The sequence below is a fragment of the Coenobita brevimanus genome, chromosome 92, assembly GCF_032717465.1.
Source record: "Coenobita brevimanus isolate Jiangsu-jjx chromosome 92, ASM3271746v2, whole genome shotgun sequence".
In the NCBI taxonomy this organism is placed as follows: Eukaryota; Metazoa; Arthropoda; class Malacostraca; order Decapoda; family Coenobitidae; genus Coenobita; species Coenobita brevimanus.
The window spans coordinates 6,141,954-6,166,139 of NC_137045.1; the positions used below are offsets into that span (position 1 = coordinate 6,141,954).

The 24,186-nt window shown below is 43.2% G+C and overlaps 1 protein-coding gene across 6 annotated transcripts in view; it reads left to right on the forward strand.

The window, feature by feature from the left end:
- The window catches only part of dnc (phosphodiesterase dunce), a 405,280-nt gene that overhangs the window by 223,886 nt on the left and 157,208 nt on the right, over positions 1-24,186 (forward strand). For all 6 annotated transcript variants that reach the window (XM_080282056.1, XM_080282057.1, XM_080282058.1 and 3 more), the window contains one exon: positions 13,748-13,860. In XM_080282056.1, coding sequence (XP_080138182.1) covers positions 13,748-13,860 — 113 coding nt within the window. The remainder of the gene's footprint in view (positions 1-13,747; positions 13,861-24,186) is intronic.

Here is a 24,186-nt window from a genome sequence, read left to right on the forward strand (position 1 = left end):
GATAGTTTTCCTTTTTTTTTTAGTGTCTCCATGATGGTGGTGGTGGTGATAATTATGCTGATGAACTGCTCTTATTTTTAATATAGGTTCACTTCGTCACCTGAGTTTGTCCAGGAAGTGTGTCTCAGCTATTATTTTCTCAGTATTGTTAATTCGTTAGTCTCTTGCATTTCCTTTCCCAGCAGTGTTCTGTGTACTTCTCCTTAGGTCCTGGTTTTATTTACGTCTGCATTTTGATTATGCTTTTATTTCCCGTTCTCTGTCACACCAAAAAAATGTTGGTTGTGCTATTTCCCTGCCTAATTTCCGTCAGACTTTTAGTCCCGATGACGCATTTTGTAGTCTTATCTTACTGTCATCAGAGTTAATTGCGTTGGGAAGAGCCACGAGGACCGGAGAGAGAGAAAAAAATCCTTCACTTAACCGTTCATTGCAAGGGCGGTACATAATATCCATTCTCATTGCCACTAGACGATTTAATTCAGTTTGGGAGGGATTTTTCGAGCTGGAGGGGTTAGTTAAAGCCATCGTTAACCCCTTCATTACCGGAGGCCTTTCCTAAGTTAAATAAAATCGTCAGGCAAGAAGAAGAGTTCGAGAGAGAGAGAGAGAGAGAGAGAGAGACGTAATTAGGGAGTTAATCATTACAAGGAGTAAGCATTCTCTCATGGCATTGTTCGGGTCTTGTTTCATTAGGCTTACTAGCACTTCTTCGTTACTAGTTTTTTTTCATCATATGGTAGGTGAATGTCCTCTAGTATGTTCTTCTGTCGGTCTAGGTGGATATGGGAAAGATAAAGTATAACATAAAAGGAAATACTGAAGTGTTCTGTGGGGAATAAATTGCTAAGGAAGAGGTGTTTGAGAGCCTCCTAAGCCTACGGGAGTACGCCCCATTTGATATTTCTTACCCCTTTCAGTCCGATGAAGTGTTTTCCTGTTTTATTCATGCTGCTTCCATACTTTTTTCAACATAAGGAAGACTACTCGTAAGAAAGGGATTAATGGAGGCTGTATCTAACCCTTCAAATTCAGAAAGTTTATCTGGAGGTGAAGAAAAAAAAAATTAATATCTTATGGAGTTAGGAAGAAGTACTGCATATAGAAAATTTGTCCTTGGAGTGAAAGGGTTAATAGCAATATTGTAACACCTTTTTTACGATAGGTCATACATAGGCTGAATAAAACAGTCTAATTATGACAAAATTCAAGTAAAAAGGGTGTCACCGTATTCAGGAAGGTAATGACGAGTGTAACCCCTTCACTGCGGGTAATCTTCCGTAGGTTAGAATCGTCTGGTGATAGGTTTGAAAAGTTGCCGTTGTACTGGAGGTGGGAATTCTGTGCCCTCCTCCTGATATATCTCCCTTAGCTGAGATTTTATGCAGTTAGCAGGACCATTAAGACCATATTCAGTGGTCCAAGTTTCCGATTCAATCCATACTAAACCCCTTCACTACAAGAGGTGTTTCTTGAGATTAGGAAGCTTACAGGACGGTATCCAGAATGAAATAAGGAAATCGTTATCGCACTGCAAAGTTTATTGATGCCTATTATTATTTTTATCAGTTAGAGATGTTCTTTTAAAGCCAGAATATAATTTAAAAATGGCGTCCTCTTTATAAAGGGGTGACTTCGCTAAATGCTGCTCCTTTTTTATAAGTGATCTCCAAAAAATCCTGTTTGTTTAGTTTAGCCATAGCCTGCCGGGAAATTGTGTCATCTGAGTCAGGTGTTCACTAGAATTAAGCCTCAAGGTGGCGAAGGGCATGAAAAGCGCTAATTGAGATAGTCATTAATGGTTCGTTTGCTGGTGGTCTTACTAAGATGAATATTATCCCCAGATATTACCAAGAATATAACTCCTAAATTTTGAGGATAATGACGTAAACCATGGTCTGCAGATCACTAAAAGGAATACGTCGAAGAGCATGACTAACAAGTTGTGTGGAAGGGATAGTTAACCCGAGAATTGATCAGCTTTGGCGCCTTGTGTTGGAAAAATAGTTTGATGTGTCGGGGAGTTAAATCAAGATAGTGGATCGAATTCTTGCCGAGTGAGGAGGCTGTCTGGCACCCCTTCCTTAGTGCTGTATTTTGGATATTACACCTTTAATATTCTTATGTACCTTACGTGTGTCCTTTCTAAATGAACATTGTCTGCGTAAATAATGTATATACACTTGAATATTAGCTTGCCATAGGCGGAAGTAAATTGGTAAGGAAGGGATGCTATAAAGTTGATTTTGACTGAAATTCTAGATTATTATATACAGAAATAAACTAGTAAGGGAGAAGAATCATAGCAAAATAAACTGGTTTGAGGGAGATGCTAAGGACAAATAATCAAACAAGGAAAAGGAGCTAAGGAGATATTTAGCGAACATAATAGCAGAAATAAGTTGGTAAAGAAGAGTTTCTAGGGAGAAATAAATTGGTAAGGATGAGTTGCTAGGGAGGTACGAAATGTAAATAAACTGGTGACAGAGGTGCCAAGGAAAAATAAACTGGTGAGGAGGAGTTGCTTGGGAGATATTAACTTGCCGAGAAAAATAAGCGTCCCATACAGAGAAATAACTACAAACGAAGAAGTATTAAGAAGAACTAAACTGGTGAGGAAGATAAGTAATTCGACGATAATAATAGCGTGGTAAATGCAATAATGAACTAGTAACGAAGAAGTGTCAGGGAGCCTTCTAAATCTGCAAGAATTACGACCCACTGTGGCAGAAGGGGAAGGGTGGATGGGGAAGCCCTCGCCCGCCCCGTTTAGCGAATACGGAGAAACTGGCAGGAGGAAGTATGCCAGCGTAAACCGAGGGATCACTCATTTGATATCTCCCTGTCATATGTGGTACGTCGTGTCTTTCTATATTTTTATCTCTTGTCTCGGCTGTGTGTGTCTTACCATTCCTCCTTAATTTGTTGTCTCTTTGCTGTGTATATTTTATCCTGTATTTTCTCATATCTTAGCTACCGTACGCAGAGTTTTTCACATTTTTTTTCTTTCGTAGCTCCGTGTATCTTCCCCCATTTGTTGATATGTGTTGTACTAGCTTATTCTCTCTCTCTCTCTCTCTCTCTCTCTCTCTCTGTCTCTCGATTTCCTCGTATACTGCTTTCACTATTGTCCTCCATTTTTTCCTCTCATTGCCTTGGTTCATTTTCTCACTTTTTCTCATTTATTCCCCCCCTTTATCTGTCAGTGTATTTATTCTTCACCCACTCACTTTCTTTACCACGAACGACTCTCAAGACGAAAGCAAACACCCCGCACCACCCGTTACCCACCTCTTTAATTGTGACTGTTTCCACGTAAGAGCCATGAGTGTAGCCATGTTGAGAGCAGGGGCGCCTCCAAAGACCCCCCTTTCACCCCCTCTTTCCCCCCTTTCCGCCCCCCTACCCCCTCCCTTCAGACGCTACTTCGAGGTCCGCTGCGAGTGTTTGTAGTTGGCGTGTGAGGAGGTGTCGAGGAGAGTGTGGATCGTAGGGAGAGTGCGGAGTTGAGGGTCCATGTGGTTGGTCAGGGTGGATGTAACACTGATCGCCCTGAAGTGGAACTGCTTTACCTTGGAGGTGGAGTAAGGATGTAAAGGAAGTGGAAAGTGGTGATCAAGGTGGATGTAACTCTGATCTCCTGGCTGAGTTAAATGACGAACGTGAAGGATAGTTTTTGGACTCGCTGTTGAAGTGGAAGTTGGTGATCAAGGTTGATAGATGTATGCTTGATTACCCGCAGGTGGGTCTGGTTTAACTCTGCTTTAGCTCTGGGAAATGAAATTAGGATTTGTCTGAGTGAAGGGAGGTGTGGGAACTCTGCTTACTGAGTGGAAATTGGTGGTCAAGTGGATGTGACTTTAAGACCAAATTAAACTTCACATGATGAACTACTACTACTGAAAGGACGCGTGTAAACTGCTTGTGAATTGAAAGCTGGTGATCGGTGTGGAGGGATGCAACCTTATTCACCTGAAGTGGACCCAGTTCAACTTGCTGAGGAAACACATGAATGGTTATCATAGTAAAGTGGTGTGTGAGAACATTGCTTGCAAAGTGTAAGTTGATAAGTCAAATTGAAACGATGACATCTTGATCAGCTTAAACTGGGTTTTATGTTAATTCGAAGAGAACTAAGGATTGTGGTCATTTCAAAGAAAAGTGTTTGTTTGTGATGATTTTCTGCAAAATGAAAACAGTCTTAACTAAATATTAACTAAGAGCAGAGTGATTGATGGATGTGGATTACTGCTAAACCCAAAAGACGTATTGCGAAACAAGGTTGGCTTCGTACTGATGTAAAGCAAAGTAAAGTGCAGTAGATATCATCCCAGGTTATTGACGGGGGATAAACAGTGAACAACAACGGTAAACTAACGGATCTACTTAGCGTGATTCATCCCCTGTGACTTATGATTTTCACATTCAAGTCTCTTAACAACACCAGCCTGAACCAGGAAGGATGAAGACTGATATGCAGCCGCCTGGTAAATGGCCCCGATATTGTTGTTGCTTTGTGTGTGTGTGTAACCCTTTCACTGCGATGACGTCGTTATATTCTTGCCATCGCCAGAAAATTTATCTCAGATGAGGATGGATTTTCTTTCCGGACTAGAGATGTTAAGTGGAGCCTTCGTTAACGCCCTTAGTAGAAGAGGCCTCCCATAAAACAGCGTAATATCGTCTGGTAACGTCAAAAACTCTAAACATGACTTTCTCGGTCTGAAGGGACTAAGGCCACTAATGGTTGATAAGAGAGGTGTTGATATTGGTAACTGGTAGGGATGATGTTGCATGTGTTGGTAAATGAACGTGATGATGTTGCACGTGTTGGTGAATAAGTGAGACGATGATGTTGCTTGTGTTGGTAAATGGCTGAGATGATGATACACCTGTTGGTAAATGGGAGAGATGATTCACGTCTTGGTTTGTTTCCTCTCTTTCCTCATCATCCTACCTTTTGATTTGGCGTGCGCCTCTCACGCTGTAATTCACCCAGGCCCCCCGCCTTTCTTTTCTATGCGTATTCCTTCCTCATCTGTCACTGTACCAATCATTTTCTTATGCTACTTCCCACCCGCACGTTAATTTGTGTCGTGCCCTTTCATTTACTCTTCTCTCTTCCCCTCCCTACCGATCTTTTTTGTTTTGATTTTGCTTTGTGCTCTAGTTTCTCCTCGTTGACTACTTCAGTTCTCGTCCCCATTCCTCTTTTGTAGCTCTTTATTCCCCACCTTTATATCTCAAGTTTGCGTACTTTCTCCCTTCATTCATTCATTAATTCCATCTTCGTATCATCTTTCCCTGCCTTCAAATTTTTTCCCATCTTCCTTCCCCATTGCTTCGTTTATATTCTTTCCTCTATCCTGTCTCTTCCATCCTTTTCCCTCTCCTTCTTGTTTACCTGGTCGTGGAGGAAGCGTATACAAGTCAGTAAATTGCCAATAGGAGAATGTATTGTAAGTAATTCATTATCAGTATCACAGTGTTGCATCCATCCTTCTCTTCAAATTTCTTCCTTCTTTCCCCCCTCCCTTCGTAGCTCTTCCATCCCGTCCTTTATGTCATCTCATTTCTTCGTGTTTCCTTTTTCCGTCCTTCCGTCATCCCTCCACTGCCCTCACTCCTTTCTTCCCTTTCATCCTCTTTCATATCTCCCTTTCTTCATATCTTTCTCCTTCCCTCCACATTTCTGTTTCTTCCTCCTTCCCCCCATCTTGCATCCTCTTATCTCTTTCCCTCCTTCCTTCCTTCCTTCGGTTACTTCTGTACTTCCCATCATATATCTTCCTTCGTCGTCGTCCACTTTCATTCATTAAAACTCCTTCCTTCCCAGTCTCATCTCTTCCCTCCCTGCTTACCGTCGCCAAGAGTAAGTGTATGCAAGTCTCCAGCACCTGCATCAACAGCCTCATTATCAGTACTACGGTGTCGCGGGGATCAAGCGGAGGCGGGTCGGGGAGGCTGGGGGAGTGGGAGGAAAGGAAGAGAGCAAGCAGGGGGGGAGAAGAGTTGCATGGAAGGGGAGGGAGGAGAGGAACAGAGAAGGAAAGTTGCAAGAAGGGGGAAAGATTGGAAACAAACAGAGGAGGAGGTTTGCAAGATAGGGGAGAGAGGAGAGCAGGCAAAGGATGAGAGAGAGAGAGAGAGAAACGGGAAGCGAGGAAGCAAAAGAGGAGAGGGCTTGCAAAAGGGGAAAGGGAGGTAAGGAGAAGTTGGGAAGGAAAAACAAGCATCAGAGGAGGAAGGTTGCAAGCAGGGAGGAGGGAGGAAAGAAAAAGTTGACTAGGAGGGGAAGAGAGGACATGGAGGTAACAGAAGGAGAGCAAGGAAAGAGAGGGAAAGCAAGCAAGGGGAAAGGGGGCTGGAAGAGGAGAGAGGAATATATTGAGGAAATGCAAAGAGAAACAGAGAAAAGAAAGGAAAAGAAAGAGAAAGAAATAACTGAAAAAGTGAACGACAAACAAAGAAGATGAAGACAAGAGAAGGAGGGAATGAGCAAGGAAAAGAAGGAAGAGAATAAAAGAGTGAAGGGAAATGATAAAGTAGACCACAAACAAAGGAGAACAAGATGATAAACGATAGGAAAAAGAGGACGATGAGTGAAGAGGGAAAGGAAAGGTAAAAGAACGACGTACAAAGGAGAAAGAGAGGAAGACAAGAGAGGGGGAAAAAAAGAAACTAGAAGAAGAGTAGGGGAAACAAGGAGAAAGGGATCTAGACAAGTATAAAGATAGAGAAAAGAAGAAGACACACACACAAAATGAGGGGAAGCGGTGGAAGAGGGGTGACCTGGAGGAAAATGTGCAAAATTAAAGAGAGGGAAAAAGAATAAGAGGGGAGAGGAGGGCGGTCGGTAGCAAAAAAAAAAAAAAAAAAGAAAGGACAAGGCTAAGAACAAAGCGAAAAAAAAAAAATAGGGGAGGAGAAAGGAGGTTACGGGGAATATGTAGAGAAAAGGAGGGAAGAAACAAAGAGAAGGGGAAGTACAAGCCAAAGAGAGATGAGGAGGGGAGGAGGTAGGGTAATTATAGAACAGGAGAGAAGAAAAACAGAAAGAGAGAGGAGAAGGAGAGCAGTTTATAGCTTTGTAAGAGGTGAATAGAAAAGTCTAGTTAGAGATATAGAGACAGACAAACAAACAGACACTAAGGGACTCTTCTTAGTGGTGTGGGTCCTGGCAATTATACCTGACGATGGATGTGTTGGCGCCACGTCCCCACCCCACCTACGCTTCTATTGTTGCTCTGCCGGTGGTGGTGGTGGTGGTGGTGGTGGTGCTGCTGCTGCTGTTGATGATGATGATGATGATGATGATGATGGCGGCTACACAAGCATATTGACAGCAATTTTGTACCTGGTTTGCTTTAAACGGTAGATAGAGGAACCTTCTTAACTCTTACTGTATGAGGACACTTTTTATTTGTACTCAAGATTGCGGGGTACATGCTAGGACTTGAATAACGATCGATTCCTTATTTATTGTAATTTTGCTACTTCCGAACAGTTATTCAGCGTAGGTATACCTGCAACGTGCGTATGTGACCTGTTACGTCCCCTCCCCGGCTTTTGTTGTTGCTGCTGTGCCTGTGGTGATGATAGTGGTAGTAGTAGTTGTAATGGTAGTGATAGCGGTGGTGGTGGTTGTGGTGGTGTTGATGTCGACGAAGGATTACCGGGAGAAATCGAGGGTTTGGACGACTGATGTATATTAAGGGTCTTGCTTAGGGTTTTACTTAGCTCCTTTAGTTCACCAACACTTTCCATTTACATTTTGTTACTGCCAGACTTCCGTTCCCTTCAGCTTTGGCCATTATTCCTGTCCATTCAGACGGAAGGTTACTTTGGACTCGGTTTTACTTGGACACTGTATATATGTCTTTTGGGGTCCCTGTTCATTCTGTACGATGAAGCCCTTTTTATCTCATTGTTGACGGACTGTTTGATTCAGTTTTAGGTGATGGTGCTGGTGGTATGGACGCAAGGATATTTGGAGCATGTGGCTGATCCATCCTGTCTCTCTCCACCCCCACCCAACTTAGCCATATTGGGAGCAGCTTAGGAACTGGTTTTGCTAGGGTGGTGGATCCGGTATATACTGCTTAGCGTTCCTTTTACCCGCCTTGTGCTTGGACTTTATTCTTATCGGCAAAAGCGTCTGGCCTGCACCTGAATGAATTGTTGATGAATGTTTTTAATAGTGGTCGTTTCTTTAGCATCCTTCATTGCATCGGTTTAATAGATCTCAGTTCCCCAGTTAAAAATAATACCTCATTTCAGTAGCTTCCAGTACCTCAGTTTAATGGTTTCTAATACCTCGGTTCAGTAGCATCCAGTACCATACCACAGTTTTTAGATACTGATATCACTATAATTGCTCCCAGTAACCCACTTGCATAACTCCCAGTAGCTTAGTTTAATTGCTTCTTATACCCAAATTTAATACCCTCCAGTAATCCCTATTAGTAGCTCCCAGTAACCCGAATTATTTAGCTCCCAGTAACTCTGAGAGGCGCTCCCATTTCCCCTCAGTTAACAACCTTCAGAGCACTGTTAATAGCGCCCAGTACCCGAGTTTAATAGGTCCCAGTACACCAGTATTAGAGTTTCAGATACGGTACGCTGCCCTTTCTCATTCCGTGGTGGTGGTGGTATTTCGTGGTGGTGGTGTGGTGGTGATGTGGTTCGTGATAATGTTTCGTGGTGGTGGTATGGTGATGATAGATTGGTGATGTTAAGATTATTTGTTTTGTGATGTAATTTGTTATGTGGTACTGTGGTGGTGCTTAGTTTTCACGTCGTGTTGTTGTGGTGAAAGTGATGTATTTTGTGGTGTTGTGGTGATCATGTTGCTGTGTGATGAATGATGAAGTTACCTAGTGGTGACTGAAGTGTTGCAGTGACGTGGTGGTGAAATGCTGTGTTGCGATGTGAGATGCTGTGTTGCGATGCTGTGGTGGTGATGATGATGTGGCTCTGTTGCCGTAGTGGATGGTGTTGGTATTGTTAGTGATGATAGTGATGTTGCTGTGGTGTGATGAAATGCCGCTTAGTATTCTGTGATGCTGGTGCTGTGTTGGTGATAGTGATGTTGCTGTGGTGGTGATAGTGATTTTGCTGTGGTGGTGATTGTGATGTTGCTGCGATGGTGGTTAAATACCTTGTGCCGTTATTGTAATGATATTGATGTGATGGTGGTGGTTGTGGTGATTGATGATGGTGGTTGTTGTGGTGGTTAATGGTGGTGGTTGTGGTGATTGATGATGGTGGTGTTTGTGGTGATTGATGGTGGTGGTGGTTATGGTGATTGTGACTGATGGTGGTGGTGGTGATTGGGGGTGGTGGTCGTGGTGATTGGTAATGGTTGTGGTGATTGATGGTGGTGGTGGTACTCTGGTGGTGTTTCGGGGATGGAATTACTGTTAGGTGTTAATGTCGGATATAAAGTGGTGTAGTCATGGCAGTCTTGGGTGTTATATTTTTTCCTTGGTTTGTTTGTATCTGTCTGCCTCTGCGTCTGTATGTCTGTTTATCCGCTGACATTATGAAAATCTATTCAGTGGAAGGTGTACTGGATTTGAAATAATGATTGAGGACCATCCGTGGAACAAGTAATTAAACTGTGGGCGAAATGGTCAGATGCCATAGTCAGGGTAATGAAAACCATGAAAGGAGAATGCTGCTGCTGCTTTGAAGAAGGTGTGCGTTCTTTGAGTGCTCTAGTCGCAGATGTGGTGGTGGTGGTGGTGGTGGTGATGATATTCTTGTTCGTGGTGGTGTGTTGATGTTGTTGTTGGTGTTAGGGTGATTGCGGTGAAATGCTGTGTGGTGTTCCTGTGATGCTGCTGTAGTGGTGCTGGTAGTGGTGTGGTGGCAAAAGTATGGTGTGGTGTACCCGTGGTGTTGTTAGTACTGCCTCGCTGGTGTTGCGGCCATTATACTGCCACTGTTGTTGCTCTTATTGTTAAACTTGCCCTCATGGTAGGCTCTAGTAGTTCTCATAGCTTACCCGTGTGTGGGTGGGTGTGGGTGTTGTGAGTTTTGATTGCAACTCCTCTGGTCTGGATCTGGGGGATGTGGGGGGGGATGTTTGATTGTTTGGACCCGGGATATATTTCTGTGGGTGCATATGGTGTGTGTTTTTTGTTTGTTTTTGTCTTTCATTGGCGAGGGCGACCCGTTGGTGATTTTTTTTTTTTTTTTGCGCATATGTATTTATCTTGCTACTTAAGAATGATCGTTTGTGCATGTGTGAAGGTGTTTTTGATTGGTTTTGATTTTGTATATTGTTATTTTTGTGATGGTAGGTAAGGGCGCCCACCAGTCTTACAGGTGACTTTACACTGAGAGGGAAACCAATTGGCTTCAACTTAGGAAACCATTTACTAAGTCCGGTGGTATACCATAGAGCCAATGACCCTTGTTAGCCTAATGGTTTCAGCGGGTACAACCAGATTGGGACCATAAGAGTTTACATCCATGGCAAGCTTCGGATATCGCTTACAATTACATGATGGCACTCTCTTTTCAATGCTGGAACTGAGTAGCCTAGCCCCGCGCCCCTACGCTCCTGATGAGGCAGAATAGGATTGGATGGGTAATCGTTCTTAGTAAGTTTCTTTCCATGAACGATCGGTGAATGATATTTTCGAATTGCGAGTTGTCTGTGATATTGCTTCTGCGCAGTGATTCTCCCTCCCCTTACCCAACTACCCCTCCCCGTCTCTTCTCTCGACCCCCCCCCCTCTCCGTCTCCTCTCCCCTTTCACATCCGCTTCCCTCAATCTTTTCCCGCCTTCACCTCCCTCCTCCTTTCCCCCCTTCACCTCCCTCCCCCCATCATGTTTATGGACGAGAGTAATGTATTCGTCTTTGTTTCTGGATCGTCCTGGTGCTGGGAATGGTGCAGGTTGTGGTTGCTGCTTGGAGCTATTGTCTGCTTGCCTGCTGCTTTAATCATCAGCTCGTATCAGGACTGCTAAGGAGCCGTATTCTCGTAAGCGTAGGAGGCTCCCGTAGCACTTTTTTTTTTTTAGTGGTTTACCTTGGGATATTTTGATCGTTTTAGTATTACAGAATAGCAGCTTCTACCAGTTCGTTGTAGGATAGTATCTTCATTGGTTTTAAAAGTTCAGTATATAGGTGACTCGAGTGAATACTGAGGTATGCAAAGGGAATATGTGCTACAGTACCTCGTAAGACTGACGAGATGTGCTGGAAGTGCTGATTGATTGACATTACGTTGGTTTGTATTTACATTTGCTACCACCAGAGGGTCTCGTTTAACTCTCGACTTATCTCTCTGGTTGAGGGAAGTCATCAAGAAAAGGCGTCAGTGGAATATCCTTAGATACTCAGCTAAATAATTTTTCCATGTTGCCACCAGGCGAGTTTATTCACTGTCATACTGAGAAGATTGGGAGGATTCTGCGATAATTTATTTTCTTCTACATTTTAAGGACATTATTTTGCTTTTGGGAGTCTGTTTAATAGGCCTTCACTGGCTGCTTACCTTTCCCCCTACTTAGAAACAACCTGCATTACTCTTCCTTGTAGACTGACTACCACCAGACGATTTGTGTCCTTGTCTGCCGCAACAATTTAACCCCTACGGTCCAGTCACACATTTTTTCCATTTTATTCTTACTACCATCAGATTATCTTATTCATCATATGAGAAACTTTTCAAACAGGAGGGGTTACTTATAGCCATCTTTATTAACCGTTTTAACACAAGGGTCCTTTCGTACGCAAAATAAAATCGTGTGGACGTAGGAAGAATATGAAAAGTTTCAATGGATTGAGTGCCAGTGTTTGCTTCCTGCCTGCGGAGTGTGCATGTTGAGGTGATTGACGTGAGTATAGACGGTGTAACGTTCGTTCTTGATGGTATGTTTGCATGGCTACATAAACTCCTTCACTGCTATGACATCTTTTTATTTTTGTCTGGCAGCTAGCACGCGTTTTTTGTTTTCATCTTAGGAGACCCCCTTGGTAGTGAAAGGAACAATGAAGGCCATATCTACCCCCTCCGAAAGTGTATCGAAAATTGTGTCGTGCTGAAGAAAATCGTCCAGAGACAGCAAGAACAAGGTAAAAAAAAAAAAAAAAGAAAAAAAGATGCTGTGACTGCCAGGGCCTGTTTGTTTGCCTGTGGGGTATGCTTGTTATGGTGAGTGATTGACGTGAATGAGGACAGAGTGTAACCTTGATGCTTGAAGGTGTGCTTGTTTGTTTCTCCTCGGCTATACCGACGCTAGTGAACCCTCTCATGTTCGCGTCAGCTCTGGTATTCTATTCCCGCTAACCCCTGATGATGTTCCTGCCGAGTGAGTCAAAGGAACCTGAGTATATTAATAGTGTAATCATTAGCCATCTTATGGTCACATCAACTCTTGTATTGTACTCCTAACACAAAACGATTTTATTCACTGATAGTGAGTCACAGGGACATGAGAATTAACCCTTAGAGTACGAAAGGTTCTTTTGTGTTAAATCACCTGAAAGCAACGAATGATAGTCTTTTACCGTACTTTTTTCGTTTTTTTCTCTTTTCTTTTTGTTTTCTTTTTCTTATTTCTTTTTTTGTTTTCTGTCTCTTCTGTTTCCTTTTCTTTCTTTTTCATTTTTTTTATTAGGTACTCATTATTATTCTCAGCTGGACGACTGAGGGAAATGTTGCTGTTTTTTTTTTTTTTCATCCGAGGAACTGGACCAGTCTCACAACTTGATTACAGTGCTGTGGTTGCATGAAATTTTCTATGAGTCTTAGGTATGAGGTAGGGATGAGTCTCTTTTATTGCCAGTCCAATCAGCTTTCCAGTCTTACTAACCTTGGCCGTCAACTGCACCGAAAGGAGTTACGGATCCTTGACTAGTTGGATTAAACGCGCTATGTCTTTATCTGTGGCGGTACTAAAGGAAGGACTGCAGCTCAGATCCGTAGTGTTCAGTGTCGCATTTTATTTTCCTGTTCTTCCTACCTACATTTTTTTCCCTTTCTTTCTCTTAGGCTTTGGGGAGGTAGGGTGTTGACGTGGTTCCAGGCTTCTTAACGTCATTGCCGCTGCTACTTAAGGAAGGGCTCTTGCTTTAACTCCTCCTTGACGATAGCATCTTACTTTTAATTCATGCTACCCTCAGAGTATCTCATTCCAACTACCGCCAGTAAATAGCCCTGTAATGGAACTGTTAAGACAAGGAATGATGTTTAGTTGTACTTCGATTTCTTTAACCAGTCTAGCTTCGTTACATTTTTTTTGATGAATGAAAGTTGTAAGAATAGTGAGTTTTTTTGTTAGTTTGTTTTTATCGTCATGTTGCAGTTTAGGATTTTGATTGTAAGAATAAAGGCCGTCAAAATACTGGCGTCGTTTTATGTTAATCACTTGCCAATCGCCAGTAAATACTAAGTAAGGACAAGTGACGTACCAGAAGCTGTGAGGAGCGTAGATATTTGTGAAGGATTGGGAACAGGATAGTATTTGGTGAAGCTGTATTTGAAGGAGTAATGGTAATGCTGATGATGGCCATGGTAATAATGATCGAGATTAATAATTATGGGAATGATATTAATTTAAAAAAAAGTAGGCAGGAGTGGTGGTGGTGGTGGTGGTGGTGGTGGTGGTGATTGCTTGATGGTAAAAATTATACTCAGGGTGTAAGCTACTGTTGATGTAGGTAATGAATATTGTTTTATTGATTATTATTTACGTCACACTCTCTTAAAACTGATCTCCTCTTCCAGATGAGACGTACACAAAGGTGGCCTTGGAGACGCTGGAGGAGCTGGACTGGTGTCTGGACCAGCTGGAGACTATACAGACCCACCGATCCGTCTCAGACATGGCGTCCTCCAAGGTAAGTACATGGTTTCCTGTTTTATTCATCTTGGCACTGACTCTGATTGCCTTTGTTCCTTATGTGACTTTTACTCTCCCCTTCGTACATCGTATTGTTTGACGAGCTGAGATGCTGTTAGTGTGTGCGACATCCTTCTTCTTCTTCTTTTTTTTTTTTTTTTTTTTTTTACATAATTCTTCGTGACATCTCTTTCTTTCACTTCTCTACAAGCTAAGACCTTGGCAGTGTATTCAGCGTCCATTTCTGTATCGTATATATGGATTTTTCTTCAGCCTTTAGGTTTTTGTTTCCTTCTCTCTACTTAGTGTCTCCTCTTCCATTACGTCGTATTCACTGCGATCAAAGATACTGGCAGCGTATGCGACATCCATCTCAAATTCGTACATATACTTTTTTTTTTTTTTTTTTTTTCAGTTTCTCATGTGACTTTTTATCATTCCATCACGGGTTGAGATGCCGACATTTTTTTTTTTTTTTCCCTCCAGTTCCTTCGTGGTTTTTTCATCACATGTCATTCTCTTATTTTCGTCATTGTAATTGATATTTTGGCATTTTATTCAGCATCCATTTTCACCTCCTTAATTATGTTCTGCCTCGTTGTTGTTGGTGTGCTCTGACCAGGGTGACGTTGTTGCTTATTGAGATGGCGCCTGTCGAGGTTACGTATTCTTTGCGCGGTGAATACAGGATCGGTGATTGGGAAGATGCATTGTGGTGGAGGCGAGTGGACGTGGTTAGTGATGTGGGTGAATATAGTACAGTCGGGAAGTCAGCTGTCTCCGGTTTTGTCTGGTTAAAGCCTGTGTAGCATGACATCTTAACCCCCTTCAGATAATACCATATTTTTTTTTTAGTTATTTCTTTATCTCTGTGTGGTTTTATTCAGCTTAAGAGATGTTTCGGGTTGGAGGGCTGTGATATTGCCTTCATTAACTCCCTCCCTGTGGCACGTCTCTCCAGAACTACACTACACTACGCTGCATATTTCTTTCATACACATTTCACGCACTTGCACCTGAAGCAGCTCAAAACCTCCTGAAATTCTCACAAATACCACAACACAGCACAGCACAGCACCACACAACACGCTCTCTCTCTCTCTCTCTCTCTCTCTCTCTCTCTCTCTCTCTCCACACACACACACACACACACACACACACACACACACACACACACACACACACGGAAGGGAGGGGGGGAGGGTGAGTGTCTGCTCGTAAAGGGGATGGTGCGAGGCGAGAGGAAGGAGGAACTGGCTGCTATGAAGGTATAAAGGGGACGCGACGCAGCCTCTACTCCACACGTAAAGGCACTGACTGGGCCGGAGTAAGGGGTAGTTGTTCATGCCACTTCGTATGTTACGGGATCTCTATTTTTTTTAGTACTGTGCTAGTTAACGGAGGGTGTAATTAGTATCATTTTGAGCACTGTAATATGAGGTATAATTTTCCTAGAGATACTGAAAAGTGGGAAGTATTTTTGGGGGTTTGGGTACTGACATGCGATATAGTTTGAGGTATTGGGTTGCTGGAACTTGGAATATAGGGATTAGTGTTTGATACATTAACATAGGATTATGATAGTTTCTCGAGTTAGGGTACTGCAACATGGAATTTAGTTTTTGGAGTTAGGTCATTGTAACAAGGGATATCGTATCTGGATTTATGTATGAATATTGTCACACCTCATTTATAGCTGGCGTATTGTTGTGGGAGTACTGTAACATGGGGATAACACCGATTGCTGTGCTTTAACGTAGGACGGGGGCAGTGTGTTTGTGAATATCGTAACGTAGAAGAAACTTGGAATCTTTAGAGGGTATCGGTGTACAGGAATGTATTGAGAGCTGCGTTGAAGTACCTTTTTTTACCATCTCAGAACCGAAGGGAATGTGAAATCTTTTTTGTAAGTACTGAAGCACGGGATGGCGTTGATTGTGAAGAGTATTGTTTTTGTTCGGTGGGATTTGGCTGATTGTGAGGCATTTCCTCTATTAAAATACTGTTATCGCACGTAGCCCTACCACTCGACAGCTTTATTCTGTTAGGGAGAGACTTTTATAACTGGGAAGGACAGATGTAACCTTCATTTCCCCCATCACTATAACAGATGTCCCCTGGGTTCACTGAAATCGTCGGGAGGCAGAAAGAATATAATTTTAACAAGGTCATCTGATTCAGTGGTTTGACCGAGACCTGCCGTAAAGTGCTTGTGCTCTTGAAATCTCCCGAGTACTTTTTCAGTTCCGTTTAAAGCAGCTTCCGTCTTAAAGCGGGGGGACTTATTGGATGTGTGTGGGTGTGGAATACCATTTGAACAATTTTAGTCAACTCTTGAATCAGATGCTAGAGAGAGAGAGAGAGAGAGAGAGAGAGAATCTGTACTGTAGATATATAGATAATATATAGATGTGTAATTGTGTATGTGTGTGTGTGTGTGTGTGTGTGTGTGTTATTTGATTGTTAACTGAGTACAGACTACAGGATATTTTGTTTTGTATTTTATCCTTTGTAAAGTAAAGACTGGACTCAGAGTCATGTAGTAAAGAGACTACGTGGCAGTAACTTAAGGGTATCATGTTTTTGTTATTATCCTGATTAGAGTAAACCCCATGCTGTGAGGCACCACTGGAACGTGAGGGATAATTGATACATTTGAATTGCTGAACATGAGAGAAATGTAAAGGTGTCGTTGAGGTCTAACATGAAGGACTTTTTCATCTTTAACCTTAACTTGGCTGAGATTTTCGTTCTTTTTTAGGCTATTTCATGAATCTCATTGACGTAATGAAATCACGGCTCTAAATCTTTGCCATAGCACTTTTTCGTGACTAGCATCATGCTCTAGTGATTATGTTGTTGTTCAGCATTCAGTATAGAAAGATGGCAGTTCCAGGCCAGGTTAAAGTGAATAGAGTACAGTGGTTCATTTAGGGTATAGCATTACATTGACGTAAAAAACAGTCAAGTTACCATCAGAATTATCGTGGCTGCCCCCAGACAATTTTAATCATGCCATCCCCAGACGATTTCATTTTGCTACCCCCTAAATAATTTTATTCTTGCTACCCCCAGACGCTTTTTTTCGTGTTACCTTCAGAGGATTTTATTTTGGCTACTCTCAGACGAATGTTATGCTTGCTACCCCAGACGATTTTCAACCTGTTTAGGAAAGAGAGGGAGGTTGACACAAGTGACATCAGCTGTTGGCACCGTGTGACACCGAGCCAGGTGGGGATGTCACGAGTCAGAATTAGACGATTTTACTATTACCACCACTAGACTATTTTTAACTTGCGTGGGAAAGACTCTCATGGAAGCGTTAAAGTCAGCGACATTATTGGTGGCCATGTGGCATCAGGTATTGTGAGAGGTGGCAAACACACTGAAGAATAAACCTCTCTTGTAACTGGGATTTGCTTTGAAAGGAAGATCGAGAAATATGAGAGGAAAAATCAACATATTGCCCTTATCACATTCATCCTGTAGGAAAAGTCAGCAGTTACGGCTTGAAAATTATATGTCCCTTTTTACGAGTCAGAGTCTGAGAATTAATGAACATCTTAAAAAAAAAAAAATCCTGTAACTTGGATATATTTTTAGAGTTAGAACAAGAGAACCAACACTGGCCTTCCCTTGTCCATCCCGCAGACAGATAAAAGGCAGCGGTACAGGAATTAATAGACTCTTTTATTTTTATGAGGCAGAGTCAGGAGCTAAAACGGCAATGCGAAAACAAGACTATAGTTACGACGGAGAAATTAACTGCAAGGGTATTTTTTAATGAATTTGAGTCAGCAGTTAGGACTAAATATTACAGTTACGACAGAGAAATTCGTGGGAAGTTAGTTTTAGGGGGCTAGTCGCGAGTTAGAAACAGGACCTTGCCATTTTTCTCGTTCCATTGCTGCAAAACCAGATCATAAATTTAAGACGAGGAAATTCAACGTAAATTTGTTTTCTCGTGAAACGGAGTCACGAGGCTGAATTACCTGTAGTTTGACGACCTTACCGTCCTTCTTGTTTGATTACTGTCGTTCCTACAAAAGCGACAGGAAATTAAGCCCTTCAGTCCGGTGTGTGTGTGTGTGTGTGTGTGTGTGTGTGTGTGTGTGTCTGTGATTTTGGTAGAGAGGGAATTCTCGAGTCGGAATTAGGAAGACGCCCTTGCCATACATCTTGTTTGTTTACTTACCTTTACACGTTCACTTCCCCTAAAGACAAAACCACTGTCTCGACTGTGAATTAATCGCCAATTTGCCTTTGGAAGTCACGAGTCGGAATTAGAAAGGCGGGTCTCACTATCCATCCATCCGTGTGGCTCGATTCCTCCTCTTCTGGGTACGAATGTGTTACTAAATATAGGTTGGTGGGGGAGGCAAGGAAGGAGGGAGTGTGATGGAAGTGATAAGGGGGAAGGAGGTGCCATAGATGAAGATGGAGGTGGGCCAGGAGGAAGGGGGAAAGTGGAGGGAGGAGAGGTGCCACAGAAGGAAGGAGGGAGGGAGGGAGGGATGTGCCATAGACGAGTTTTGGCGAAGATAAAGGAGGAGGTCAAACATAAGGGGGGTGGAGGAGAAATTTCATAGAGGAGGTGCCCTAGATAGTGTCGTGGATGTAGCTTGGCCAAAATCGAGGTGGACTAGACATAAACGGGAGAAAGAGTCGCCATAGATATACCATATGCCACAGACGAGGTGCCATAGACGATGCCACAGACAAAGTGTTATTTACGTGCCATAGACCAGGTGACAGAGACGAGGGGGCATAGAGTGTAGCCAAGATGGAGGTGGGCCAGGGCGGGGTGGGTGCGTGGGTGGAATCATGGAGCGGCAGTCGATAAAGCGTGATTGGGGGTAGGGAGGGAGGGTAGGATGGGGACTGGGAGGGGTAGGACGAAGGGAGGGAGCGAGGGGCGGGGGTGAATGGGGTGGAGGGAGGGAAGAGAGCAAAGAAATAGGTATAAAAGGAGGGGAAAATGGTTGGAGAGAGAGAGAGAGAGAGAGAGCAGCGGACTGCAGGATATGGCAGGCGCTGGAGGGAGGGGGGTGACGCAGGACAAACGAGGCAAGGGTAGAATGGCAGGGCTGGCCACGCGAGGTACAACTGGTCAGTGATGAAGGGGTATAATAATGTAAAAAAAAAAAAAGTATAAAAAGTGATTCATGACATAGCAGGGTACGAGGGAAGGGCGAATTTGCAAGGGTCATACTAGATTGAGCCGGACTGAGATAGAGAGATGAAATATTATCGAGAATAATGTGAAAAATTATGCGGGAGAGTTGAGGTTAAGAGTGAAAATGTAGGACTACACCTTAGGGAGTGCTGTCTGCGTATCATAATGCAGAGAAAAGTATGAAAAGAGAAGAACTTGGCAAGACAGCAAGGAAAAGGCACAGTGACTCAAACTACGATAGGACACGCTTGGAAAGGACACGCTAGTACAAGACACGCAAGGACAGGCAGGACAAAGCAGAATAAGAGGCTTGTATATTTTAAGGAAGGATGAGATTTCGTTAAGTGGCACAGAACATAGTGTGGCAAACGAGACAGGGTTAGGGTGGTTCATGGTAGGACATCTGAGACAATCGTTAAGACTCGTCATGCAGGAGGGGAGAGGTGATGCTGGACTGTGTAGGGCAGTGTAAGGTAGGATTATACAGGACGAAGTGAGAGAAGTGAGGGATGGGGTGGTTCAGGGAGGATGAGAGACAGCAGATAAGAGAGGGTATAGCAGAGAGAAAAAACAGGAAGGATGGTACAATAGGCTACAAGAAAGTATGGTATGATTGGTCCCCTCCCCCCAAAAAAAAAAACATGGGGTGATTCAGAGAGAATGAGAGACCACAGACAAAGAAAGATAAAGCAGAAATTTAAGACAGAAAGGGAAAATGTAAAGCGGAGTAAGGTACAACGAGATAAGGTAAAGTTATGCACGACACATGAGCGAGAGAGAAGACGGGATGATTCAGGGAGACCATGAGACAGTAAACAAAGTAGGGTAAAACTGGAGGGAGAGATTGGCAGAGATAATGTAGGGTAAAGTATGGCAGGGCGAAGGTAGGGTAAAATTATGCAGGACAAACCAGTACCGGTAGTATTGAAAAGTGAGGTGATTCAGAGAGAACAAGGGGCAAGGAACAGTAGACAAGATAGGGTATGGCAAAAGTAGGGGAGTTATAATTTGGGTTAAAGTTAGAGTGGGCAAGATATCATGGGATTATGTCGGACATGAGAGGGGAAAAAGGACCAGCGGAAAGAAGAACACAGGACAAGGAAAGACAAGGGAGGACGAAGCAGCAGGAGGGTAAGACAAGACAAGAAAGGGCAAGAGAGGAAAGAAGGGAGCCAGGAGTATGAAGGCAGGGCAAGATAGGAAAAGGCAGGACAAAGCAGAAAGGAGGGAGAGGATAAGCTAAGAAAGGAAATGACATTACAGGGTAGTGTAGGATACAAGAGGGTATACAAGAGGAGCAAAGCTAGAAGGAGTATGGGTAAGAGAGGGGGGCATGTCATTAGTATTGCAGTGCTAACGTTTCAAGGTTAGAATGTGGCAGAGTATAACTAAACGAGAGTAACTAGACCAAGATAAGAAGTGCTTTAGCAAGATCCACATGAAACAGGCAGAACTAGAGTGAAAAATGAAGAGGAAGAACTAATGCAAGATGAAAGTAAAGGAAAGCAGACCAGACCAAGCAAAGTGGAAAAAGTGAGAATAAACTTATGTAATTGACACTATCCAAAGGTTCTGTAATAAGGATGACCTTGATCAGGCAAGGATGTGAGCTCAGTAAACAGCAGACAGAGAAACGACCAATATCCATTACTGATCAGAGCTGCATAGTGACTTATACTTTAACGTAAATCAGTTGCTCCTTGATTTTAATGAAGATATCAACATGGTGTTTGCTGTACATAAAAACTGCTAAAAATATAGTCGAGTGTGCTTCATTTCTTTCGTATTCCCACTTCAGATCCATTTTCTTACTATCTCCAGATAAACTTATTCAGCTTAGGAGAAACGTTTCGGATTGGACGGGTGAAATACAGCCCTCATTAATACCTTCACTAACAAAAGACCATTCCCAGCTGGAAGAAAATAGTCTGTTGGTAACGTGAAAACATATCATAGTAGTGAGGGGACTAATAAAGTCACCTCATCTTGATAAGTTTCACTGAAGAGGAAAATTGCATTAGAGAATCTCGATAGATAAACTCTGATCCATTATGTTTAACGACGAATTGAGGTTGGAGGAAAATTGTTATCCATAAAGGAAATCCCTCGTGACAAGGATGATGAAATTGCCTGACTTACGACTTGCAGATGTGGTTGTCATCCGTCCTACATAGATTTCCATATCCATTTATTGACTGTGGTTTTCCTCGTCCTTTCATCTTTAAATGAGGTACATCATGGTCGGACTGAGAGCTGAACCCAGCGTTTAGAACTACTTTTGATACATATGGCAGAGTTTTAAGGAAGCACTTTTAAAACTGATTAATACCTACACTGTGAGAGCTCTCATTTTACCCCTTCTGTACGGTGACGTCCTTTACACACACACACACACACACACACACACACACACACACACACACACACACACACACACACACACGATTTCATTAACCTTGATGGAGACGTAGTAAATGGGTTAATGGAGGGTACATTATCCTCTTGTTTAGAATCATATGTCTAGAGATAACAATGAAAAAAATGAGAAATACATAGCCGGATTGAAATGGTTAAACTTAAAAAAAACAAACATTAGGCTTAATTAGAGATACACCAACAAATATGGCATCGTACTAAAGGGATTAACAGAGAATTTATATAACCACTCATTTATGACAGGCCCTTCCGAAGCTGAAGGGAAATCGTTAGAGGGTGGCCACGATAAATTAGATAGTTATTGTAATGAAAGGGTTAATTGCTTCGCTAGTGTCAATCCATTTTTATAATTGCTTCATATCTCTCCGTTGTGCTTTAAACTAGCTACCTTCAGACGGTTATATTCAACTTTGAGGTTAATTTTCGAAAGGAGTAGTCAGATATTGCCCTCATTTACCAAAACAGTGTAAATGATCGTCCTTGAGTCGAGGAAAATGGTTTGGAGGTAGCAGAAATAAACTCATCGAGACACCATCATACTGAAAGCATTAACACGCTCTGCCTTCTGTTGTGACTCTCTGGTAAGTAAATATAATCGCTCGGCATCAGGAGAAATAGATTCCTAGCATTGTCCTGATCATGATAGAGTTATTGATGCCAGTATAAAAACTACATCTCCGTTACTCTTTCTATAAAAATCATCGGATGTATGGTGGAATGAAACTGAACACACGCAACCACGACAGGGTTTAGAGCATCGTATACGGCATGCTGTCAGGTGAGGAATGGCACCTAAGTTCGAGTCCCTGCAGAGGCTGATGGAATTCGATGAAGACTGAGTTTGGCGATTTGGCCCTCAGGTGGCTTGTGACTCAGCTAGAACTTATTTCGTCTCGGAGGAGGTGGAATTTAATCTGGGAATTGTGTGGAGCTTGGGTCGTGTTGAGGGGCGAAATTCACCTCGTGTGGAGTGGATCGAGTGTTGTTTTATGAGGGGAAGAGTCAGAATTTAATCGAAGCTTAGGGTTAAATATTCTGGTAGCTCGGGTTGAAAGATGGTGTCAGCTTGGGGTGGTTTGGTGTTAGATGAAGGTAGGGAGTGTCATGTGAGAGTGGAATGGTGCCTAGTGAGGGTGGGATGGTATCAGTGTGAGAGTGAGGTAGTATCATGTGAAGATGGGGATGTGTTCTGTGAGGATGGGATGGTGTCATATGAGGGTGGAGTGGTGTCATACAAGGGTGGGGTGGTTTCATGTGAGGGTGGGGTAGTGGGGTGGTGACATTGTGAGAGTGGGCTAGTGTCATATTATGGTGGGATGGCCTTATATGAAGGTGGGATGATGTTATTGTGAGAGTGGGGTATGTCATGTGAGGGTGGGGTGGCGCCAGTTTGACGGTGGGGTAGTGTCGCATGAGGAAGCAGTGTTAAATGAGGGGTAGTGCCATGAGGGCTGAGTAATGTGGGTGATGCTGCAACCTATGAGGGTTTGTTAGTGTCTTATGAGTGAGGGTGGGGTGCTGTCATTTGGGAGGAGATTAGTGTCGACTGAGAATATAGTAGTTGTTAGCTGAGGGTGCAACAGCGTCAGGCCGAGGTGGAGCATTGCCAAGCTAGTGTGGAGCATTATTAGTGAGGGTGGGCAGCAGCCATGGCAGCCGGTATAGTGGAGCGTGGAAGGTGCCCTGGCTTGCTCCCTCACCCTGTCTCTCTGCCCTACAGCTTTAAGCTCACCCCCAGCCTCACTCCACCCTGGTTCACTGTCCGATTTTTCTTGTTTACCTCTGTGGGCATAGTTGGACGTGGGCATATGGGCGTAGGGTGAGACGTGGGTGGGTGGAGAGGCGTGATGTGGGCGGGGATAGGCGGGATGGGTGGGATAGGGCGTTGGATGGTAGGGATGGAGGTGTCAGTTACTAGGCTTGGCAACGCCGCTTTAAAGCTTCGACCCTCCTTTACATCCCCCCCCCCCACTCTCCTCCTCAATCGGGCACCCCTCCACCCCCACCTCCATCTCCCTCTCTCCATCTCTCTCTCTTCTTCCTTTCTCTTCTCTCTCTCCCTCTCTCTCTCATTTATTGTCATGTTTGTCCAACTTCTTCGTGATGATGTAATGTGATGGATTAGTCTATGTACGCTCTGTAACGTCCCTAACATATTATTCTCTCAATCTCTTTCTCCTCTCTTCTCCATCTGTCCACAAGCTTCCCTGATATTCCTTTCTTTCTCTCTCTCTCTCATGTCCACCGCAATCCTGTCTCGTTCTTCTCCTCCTCTGTAATTTTCCAGTAATAATGTATTGTGAAGGATTAGCCTATGTAGCCCCATAATGTGTTCAATTACCTCCCTCTCTCCACCCTCTCACTGGCCATTTTCATCCTCCCTCCGGCCACTCCACCACTCCCTCCAAACACACTCTCTCTCCCTGTTCAAACACTTCTCTTTGTACAAACACCTCTTGTTTCACCCAAGCACCTCTTATTTCATCCAAACACCTCTTCTTTCGCCCAGACACTTCTTTCATTCAAACGCTTCTTTCGTGCAGACACTACTTTCATAAACGCTTTCAGACACTTCCTTCATCCAGACACCTCTCTGTTCCATTCACAACATTCTCTCTGTTCATGTACGCTTCTCCAGTTTATCCATACTTTTCTCTGTCATCCAAACACTTTGGCACTCCACCCAGACATATCCGTCCATCCCTCCACAGC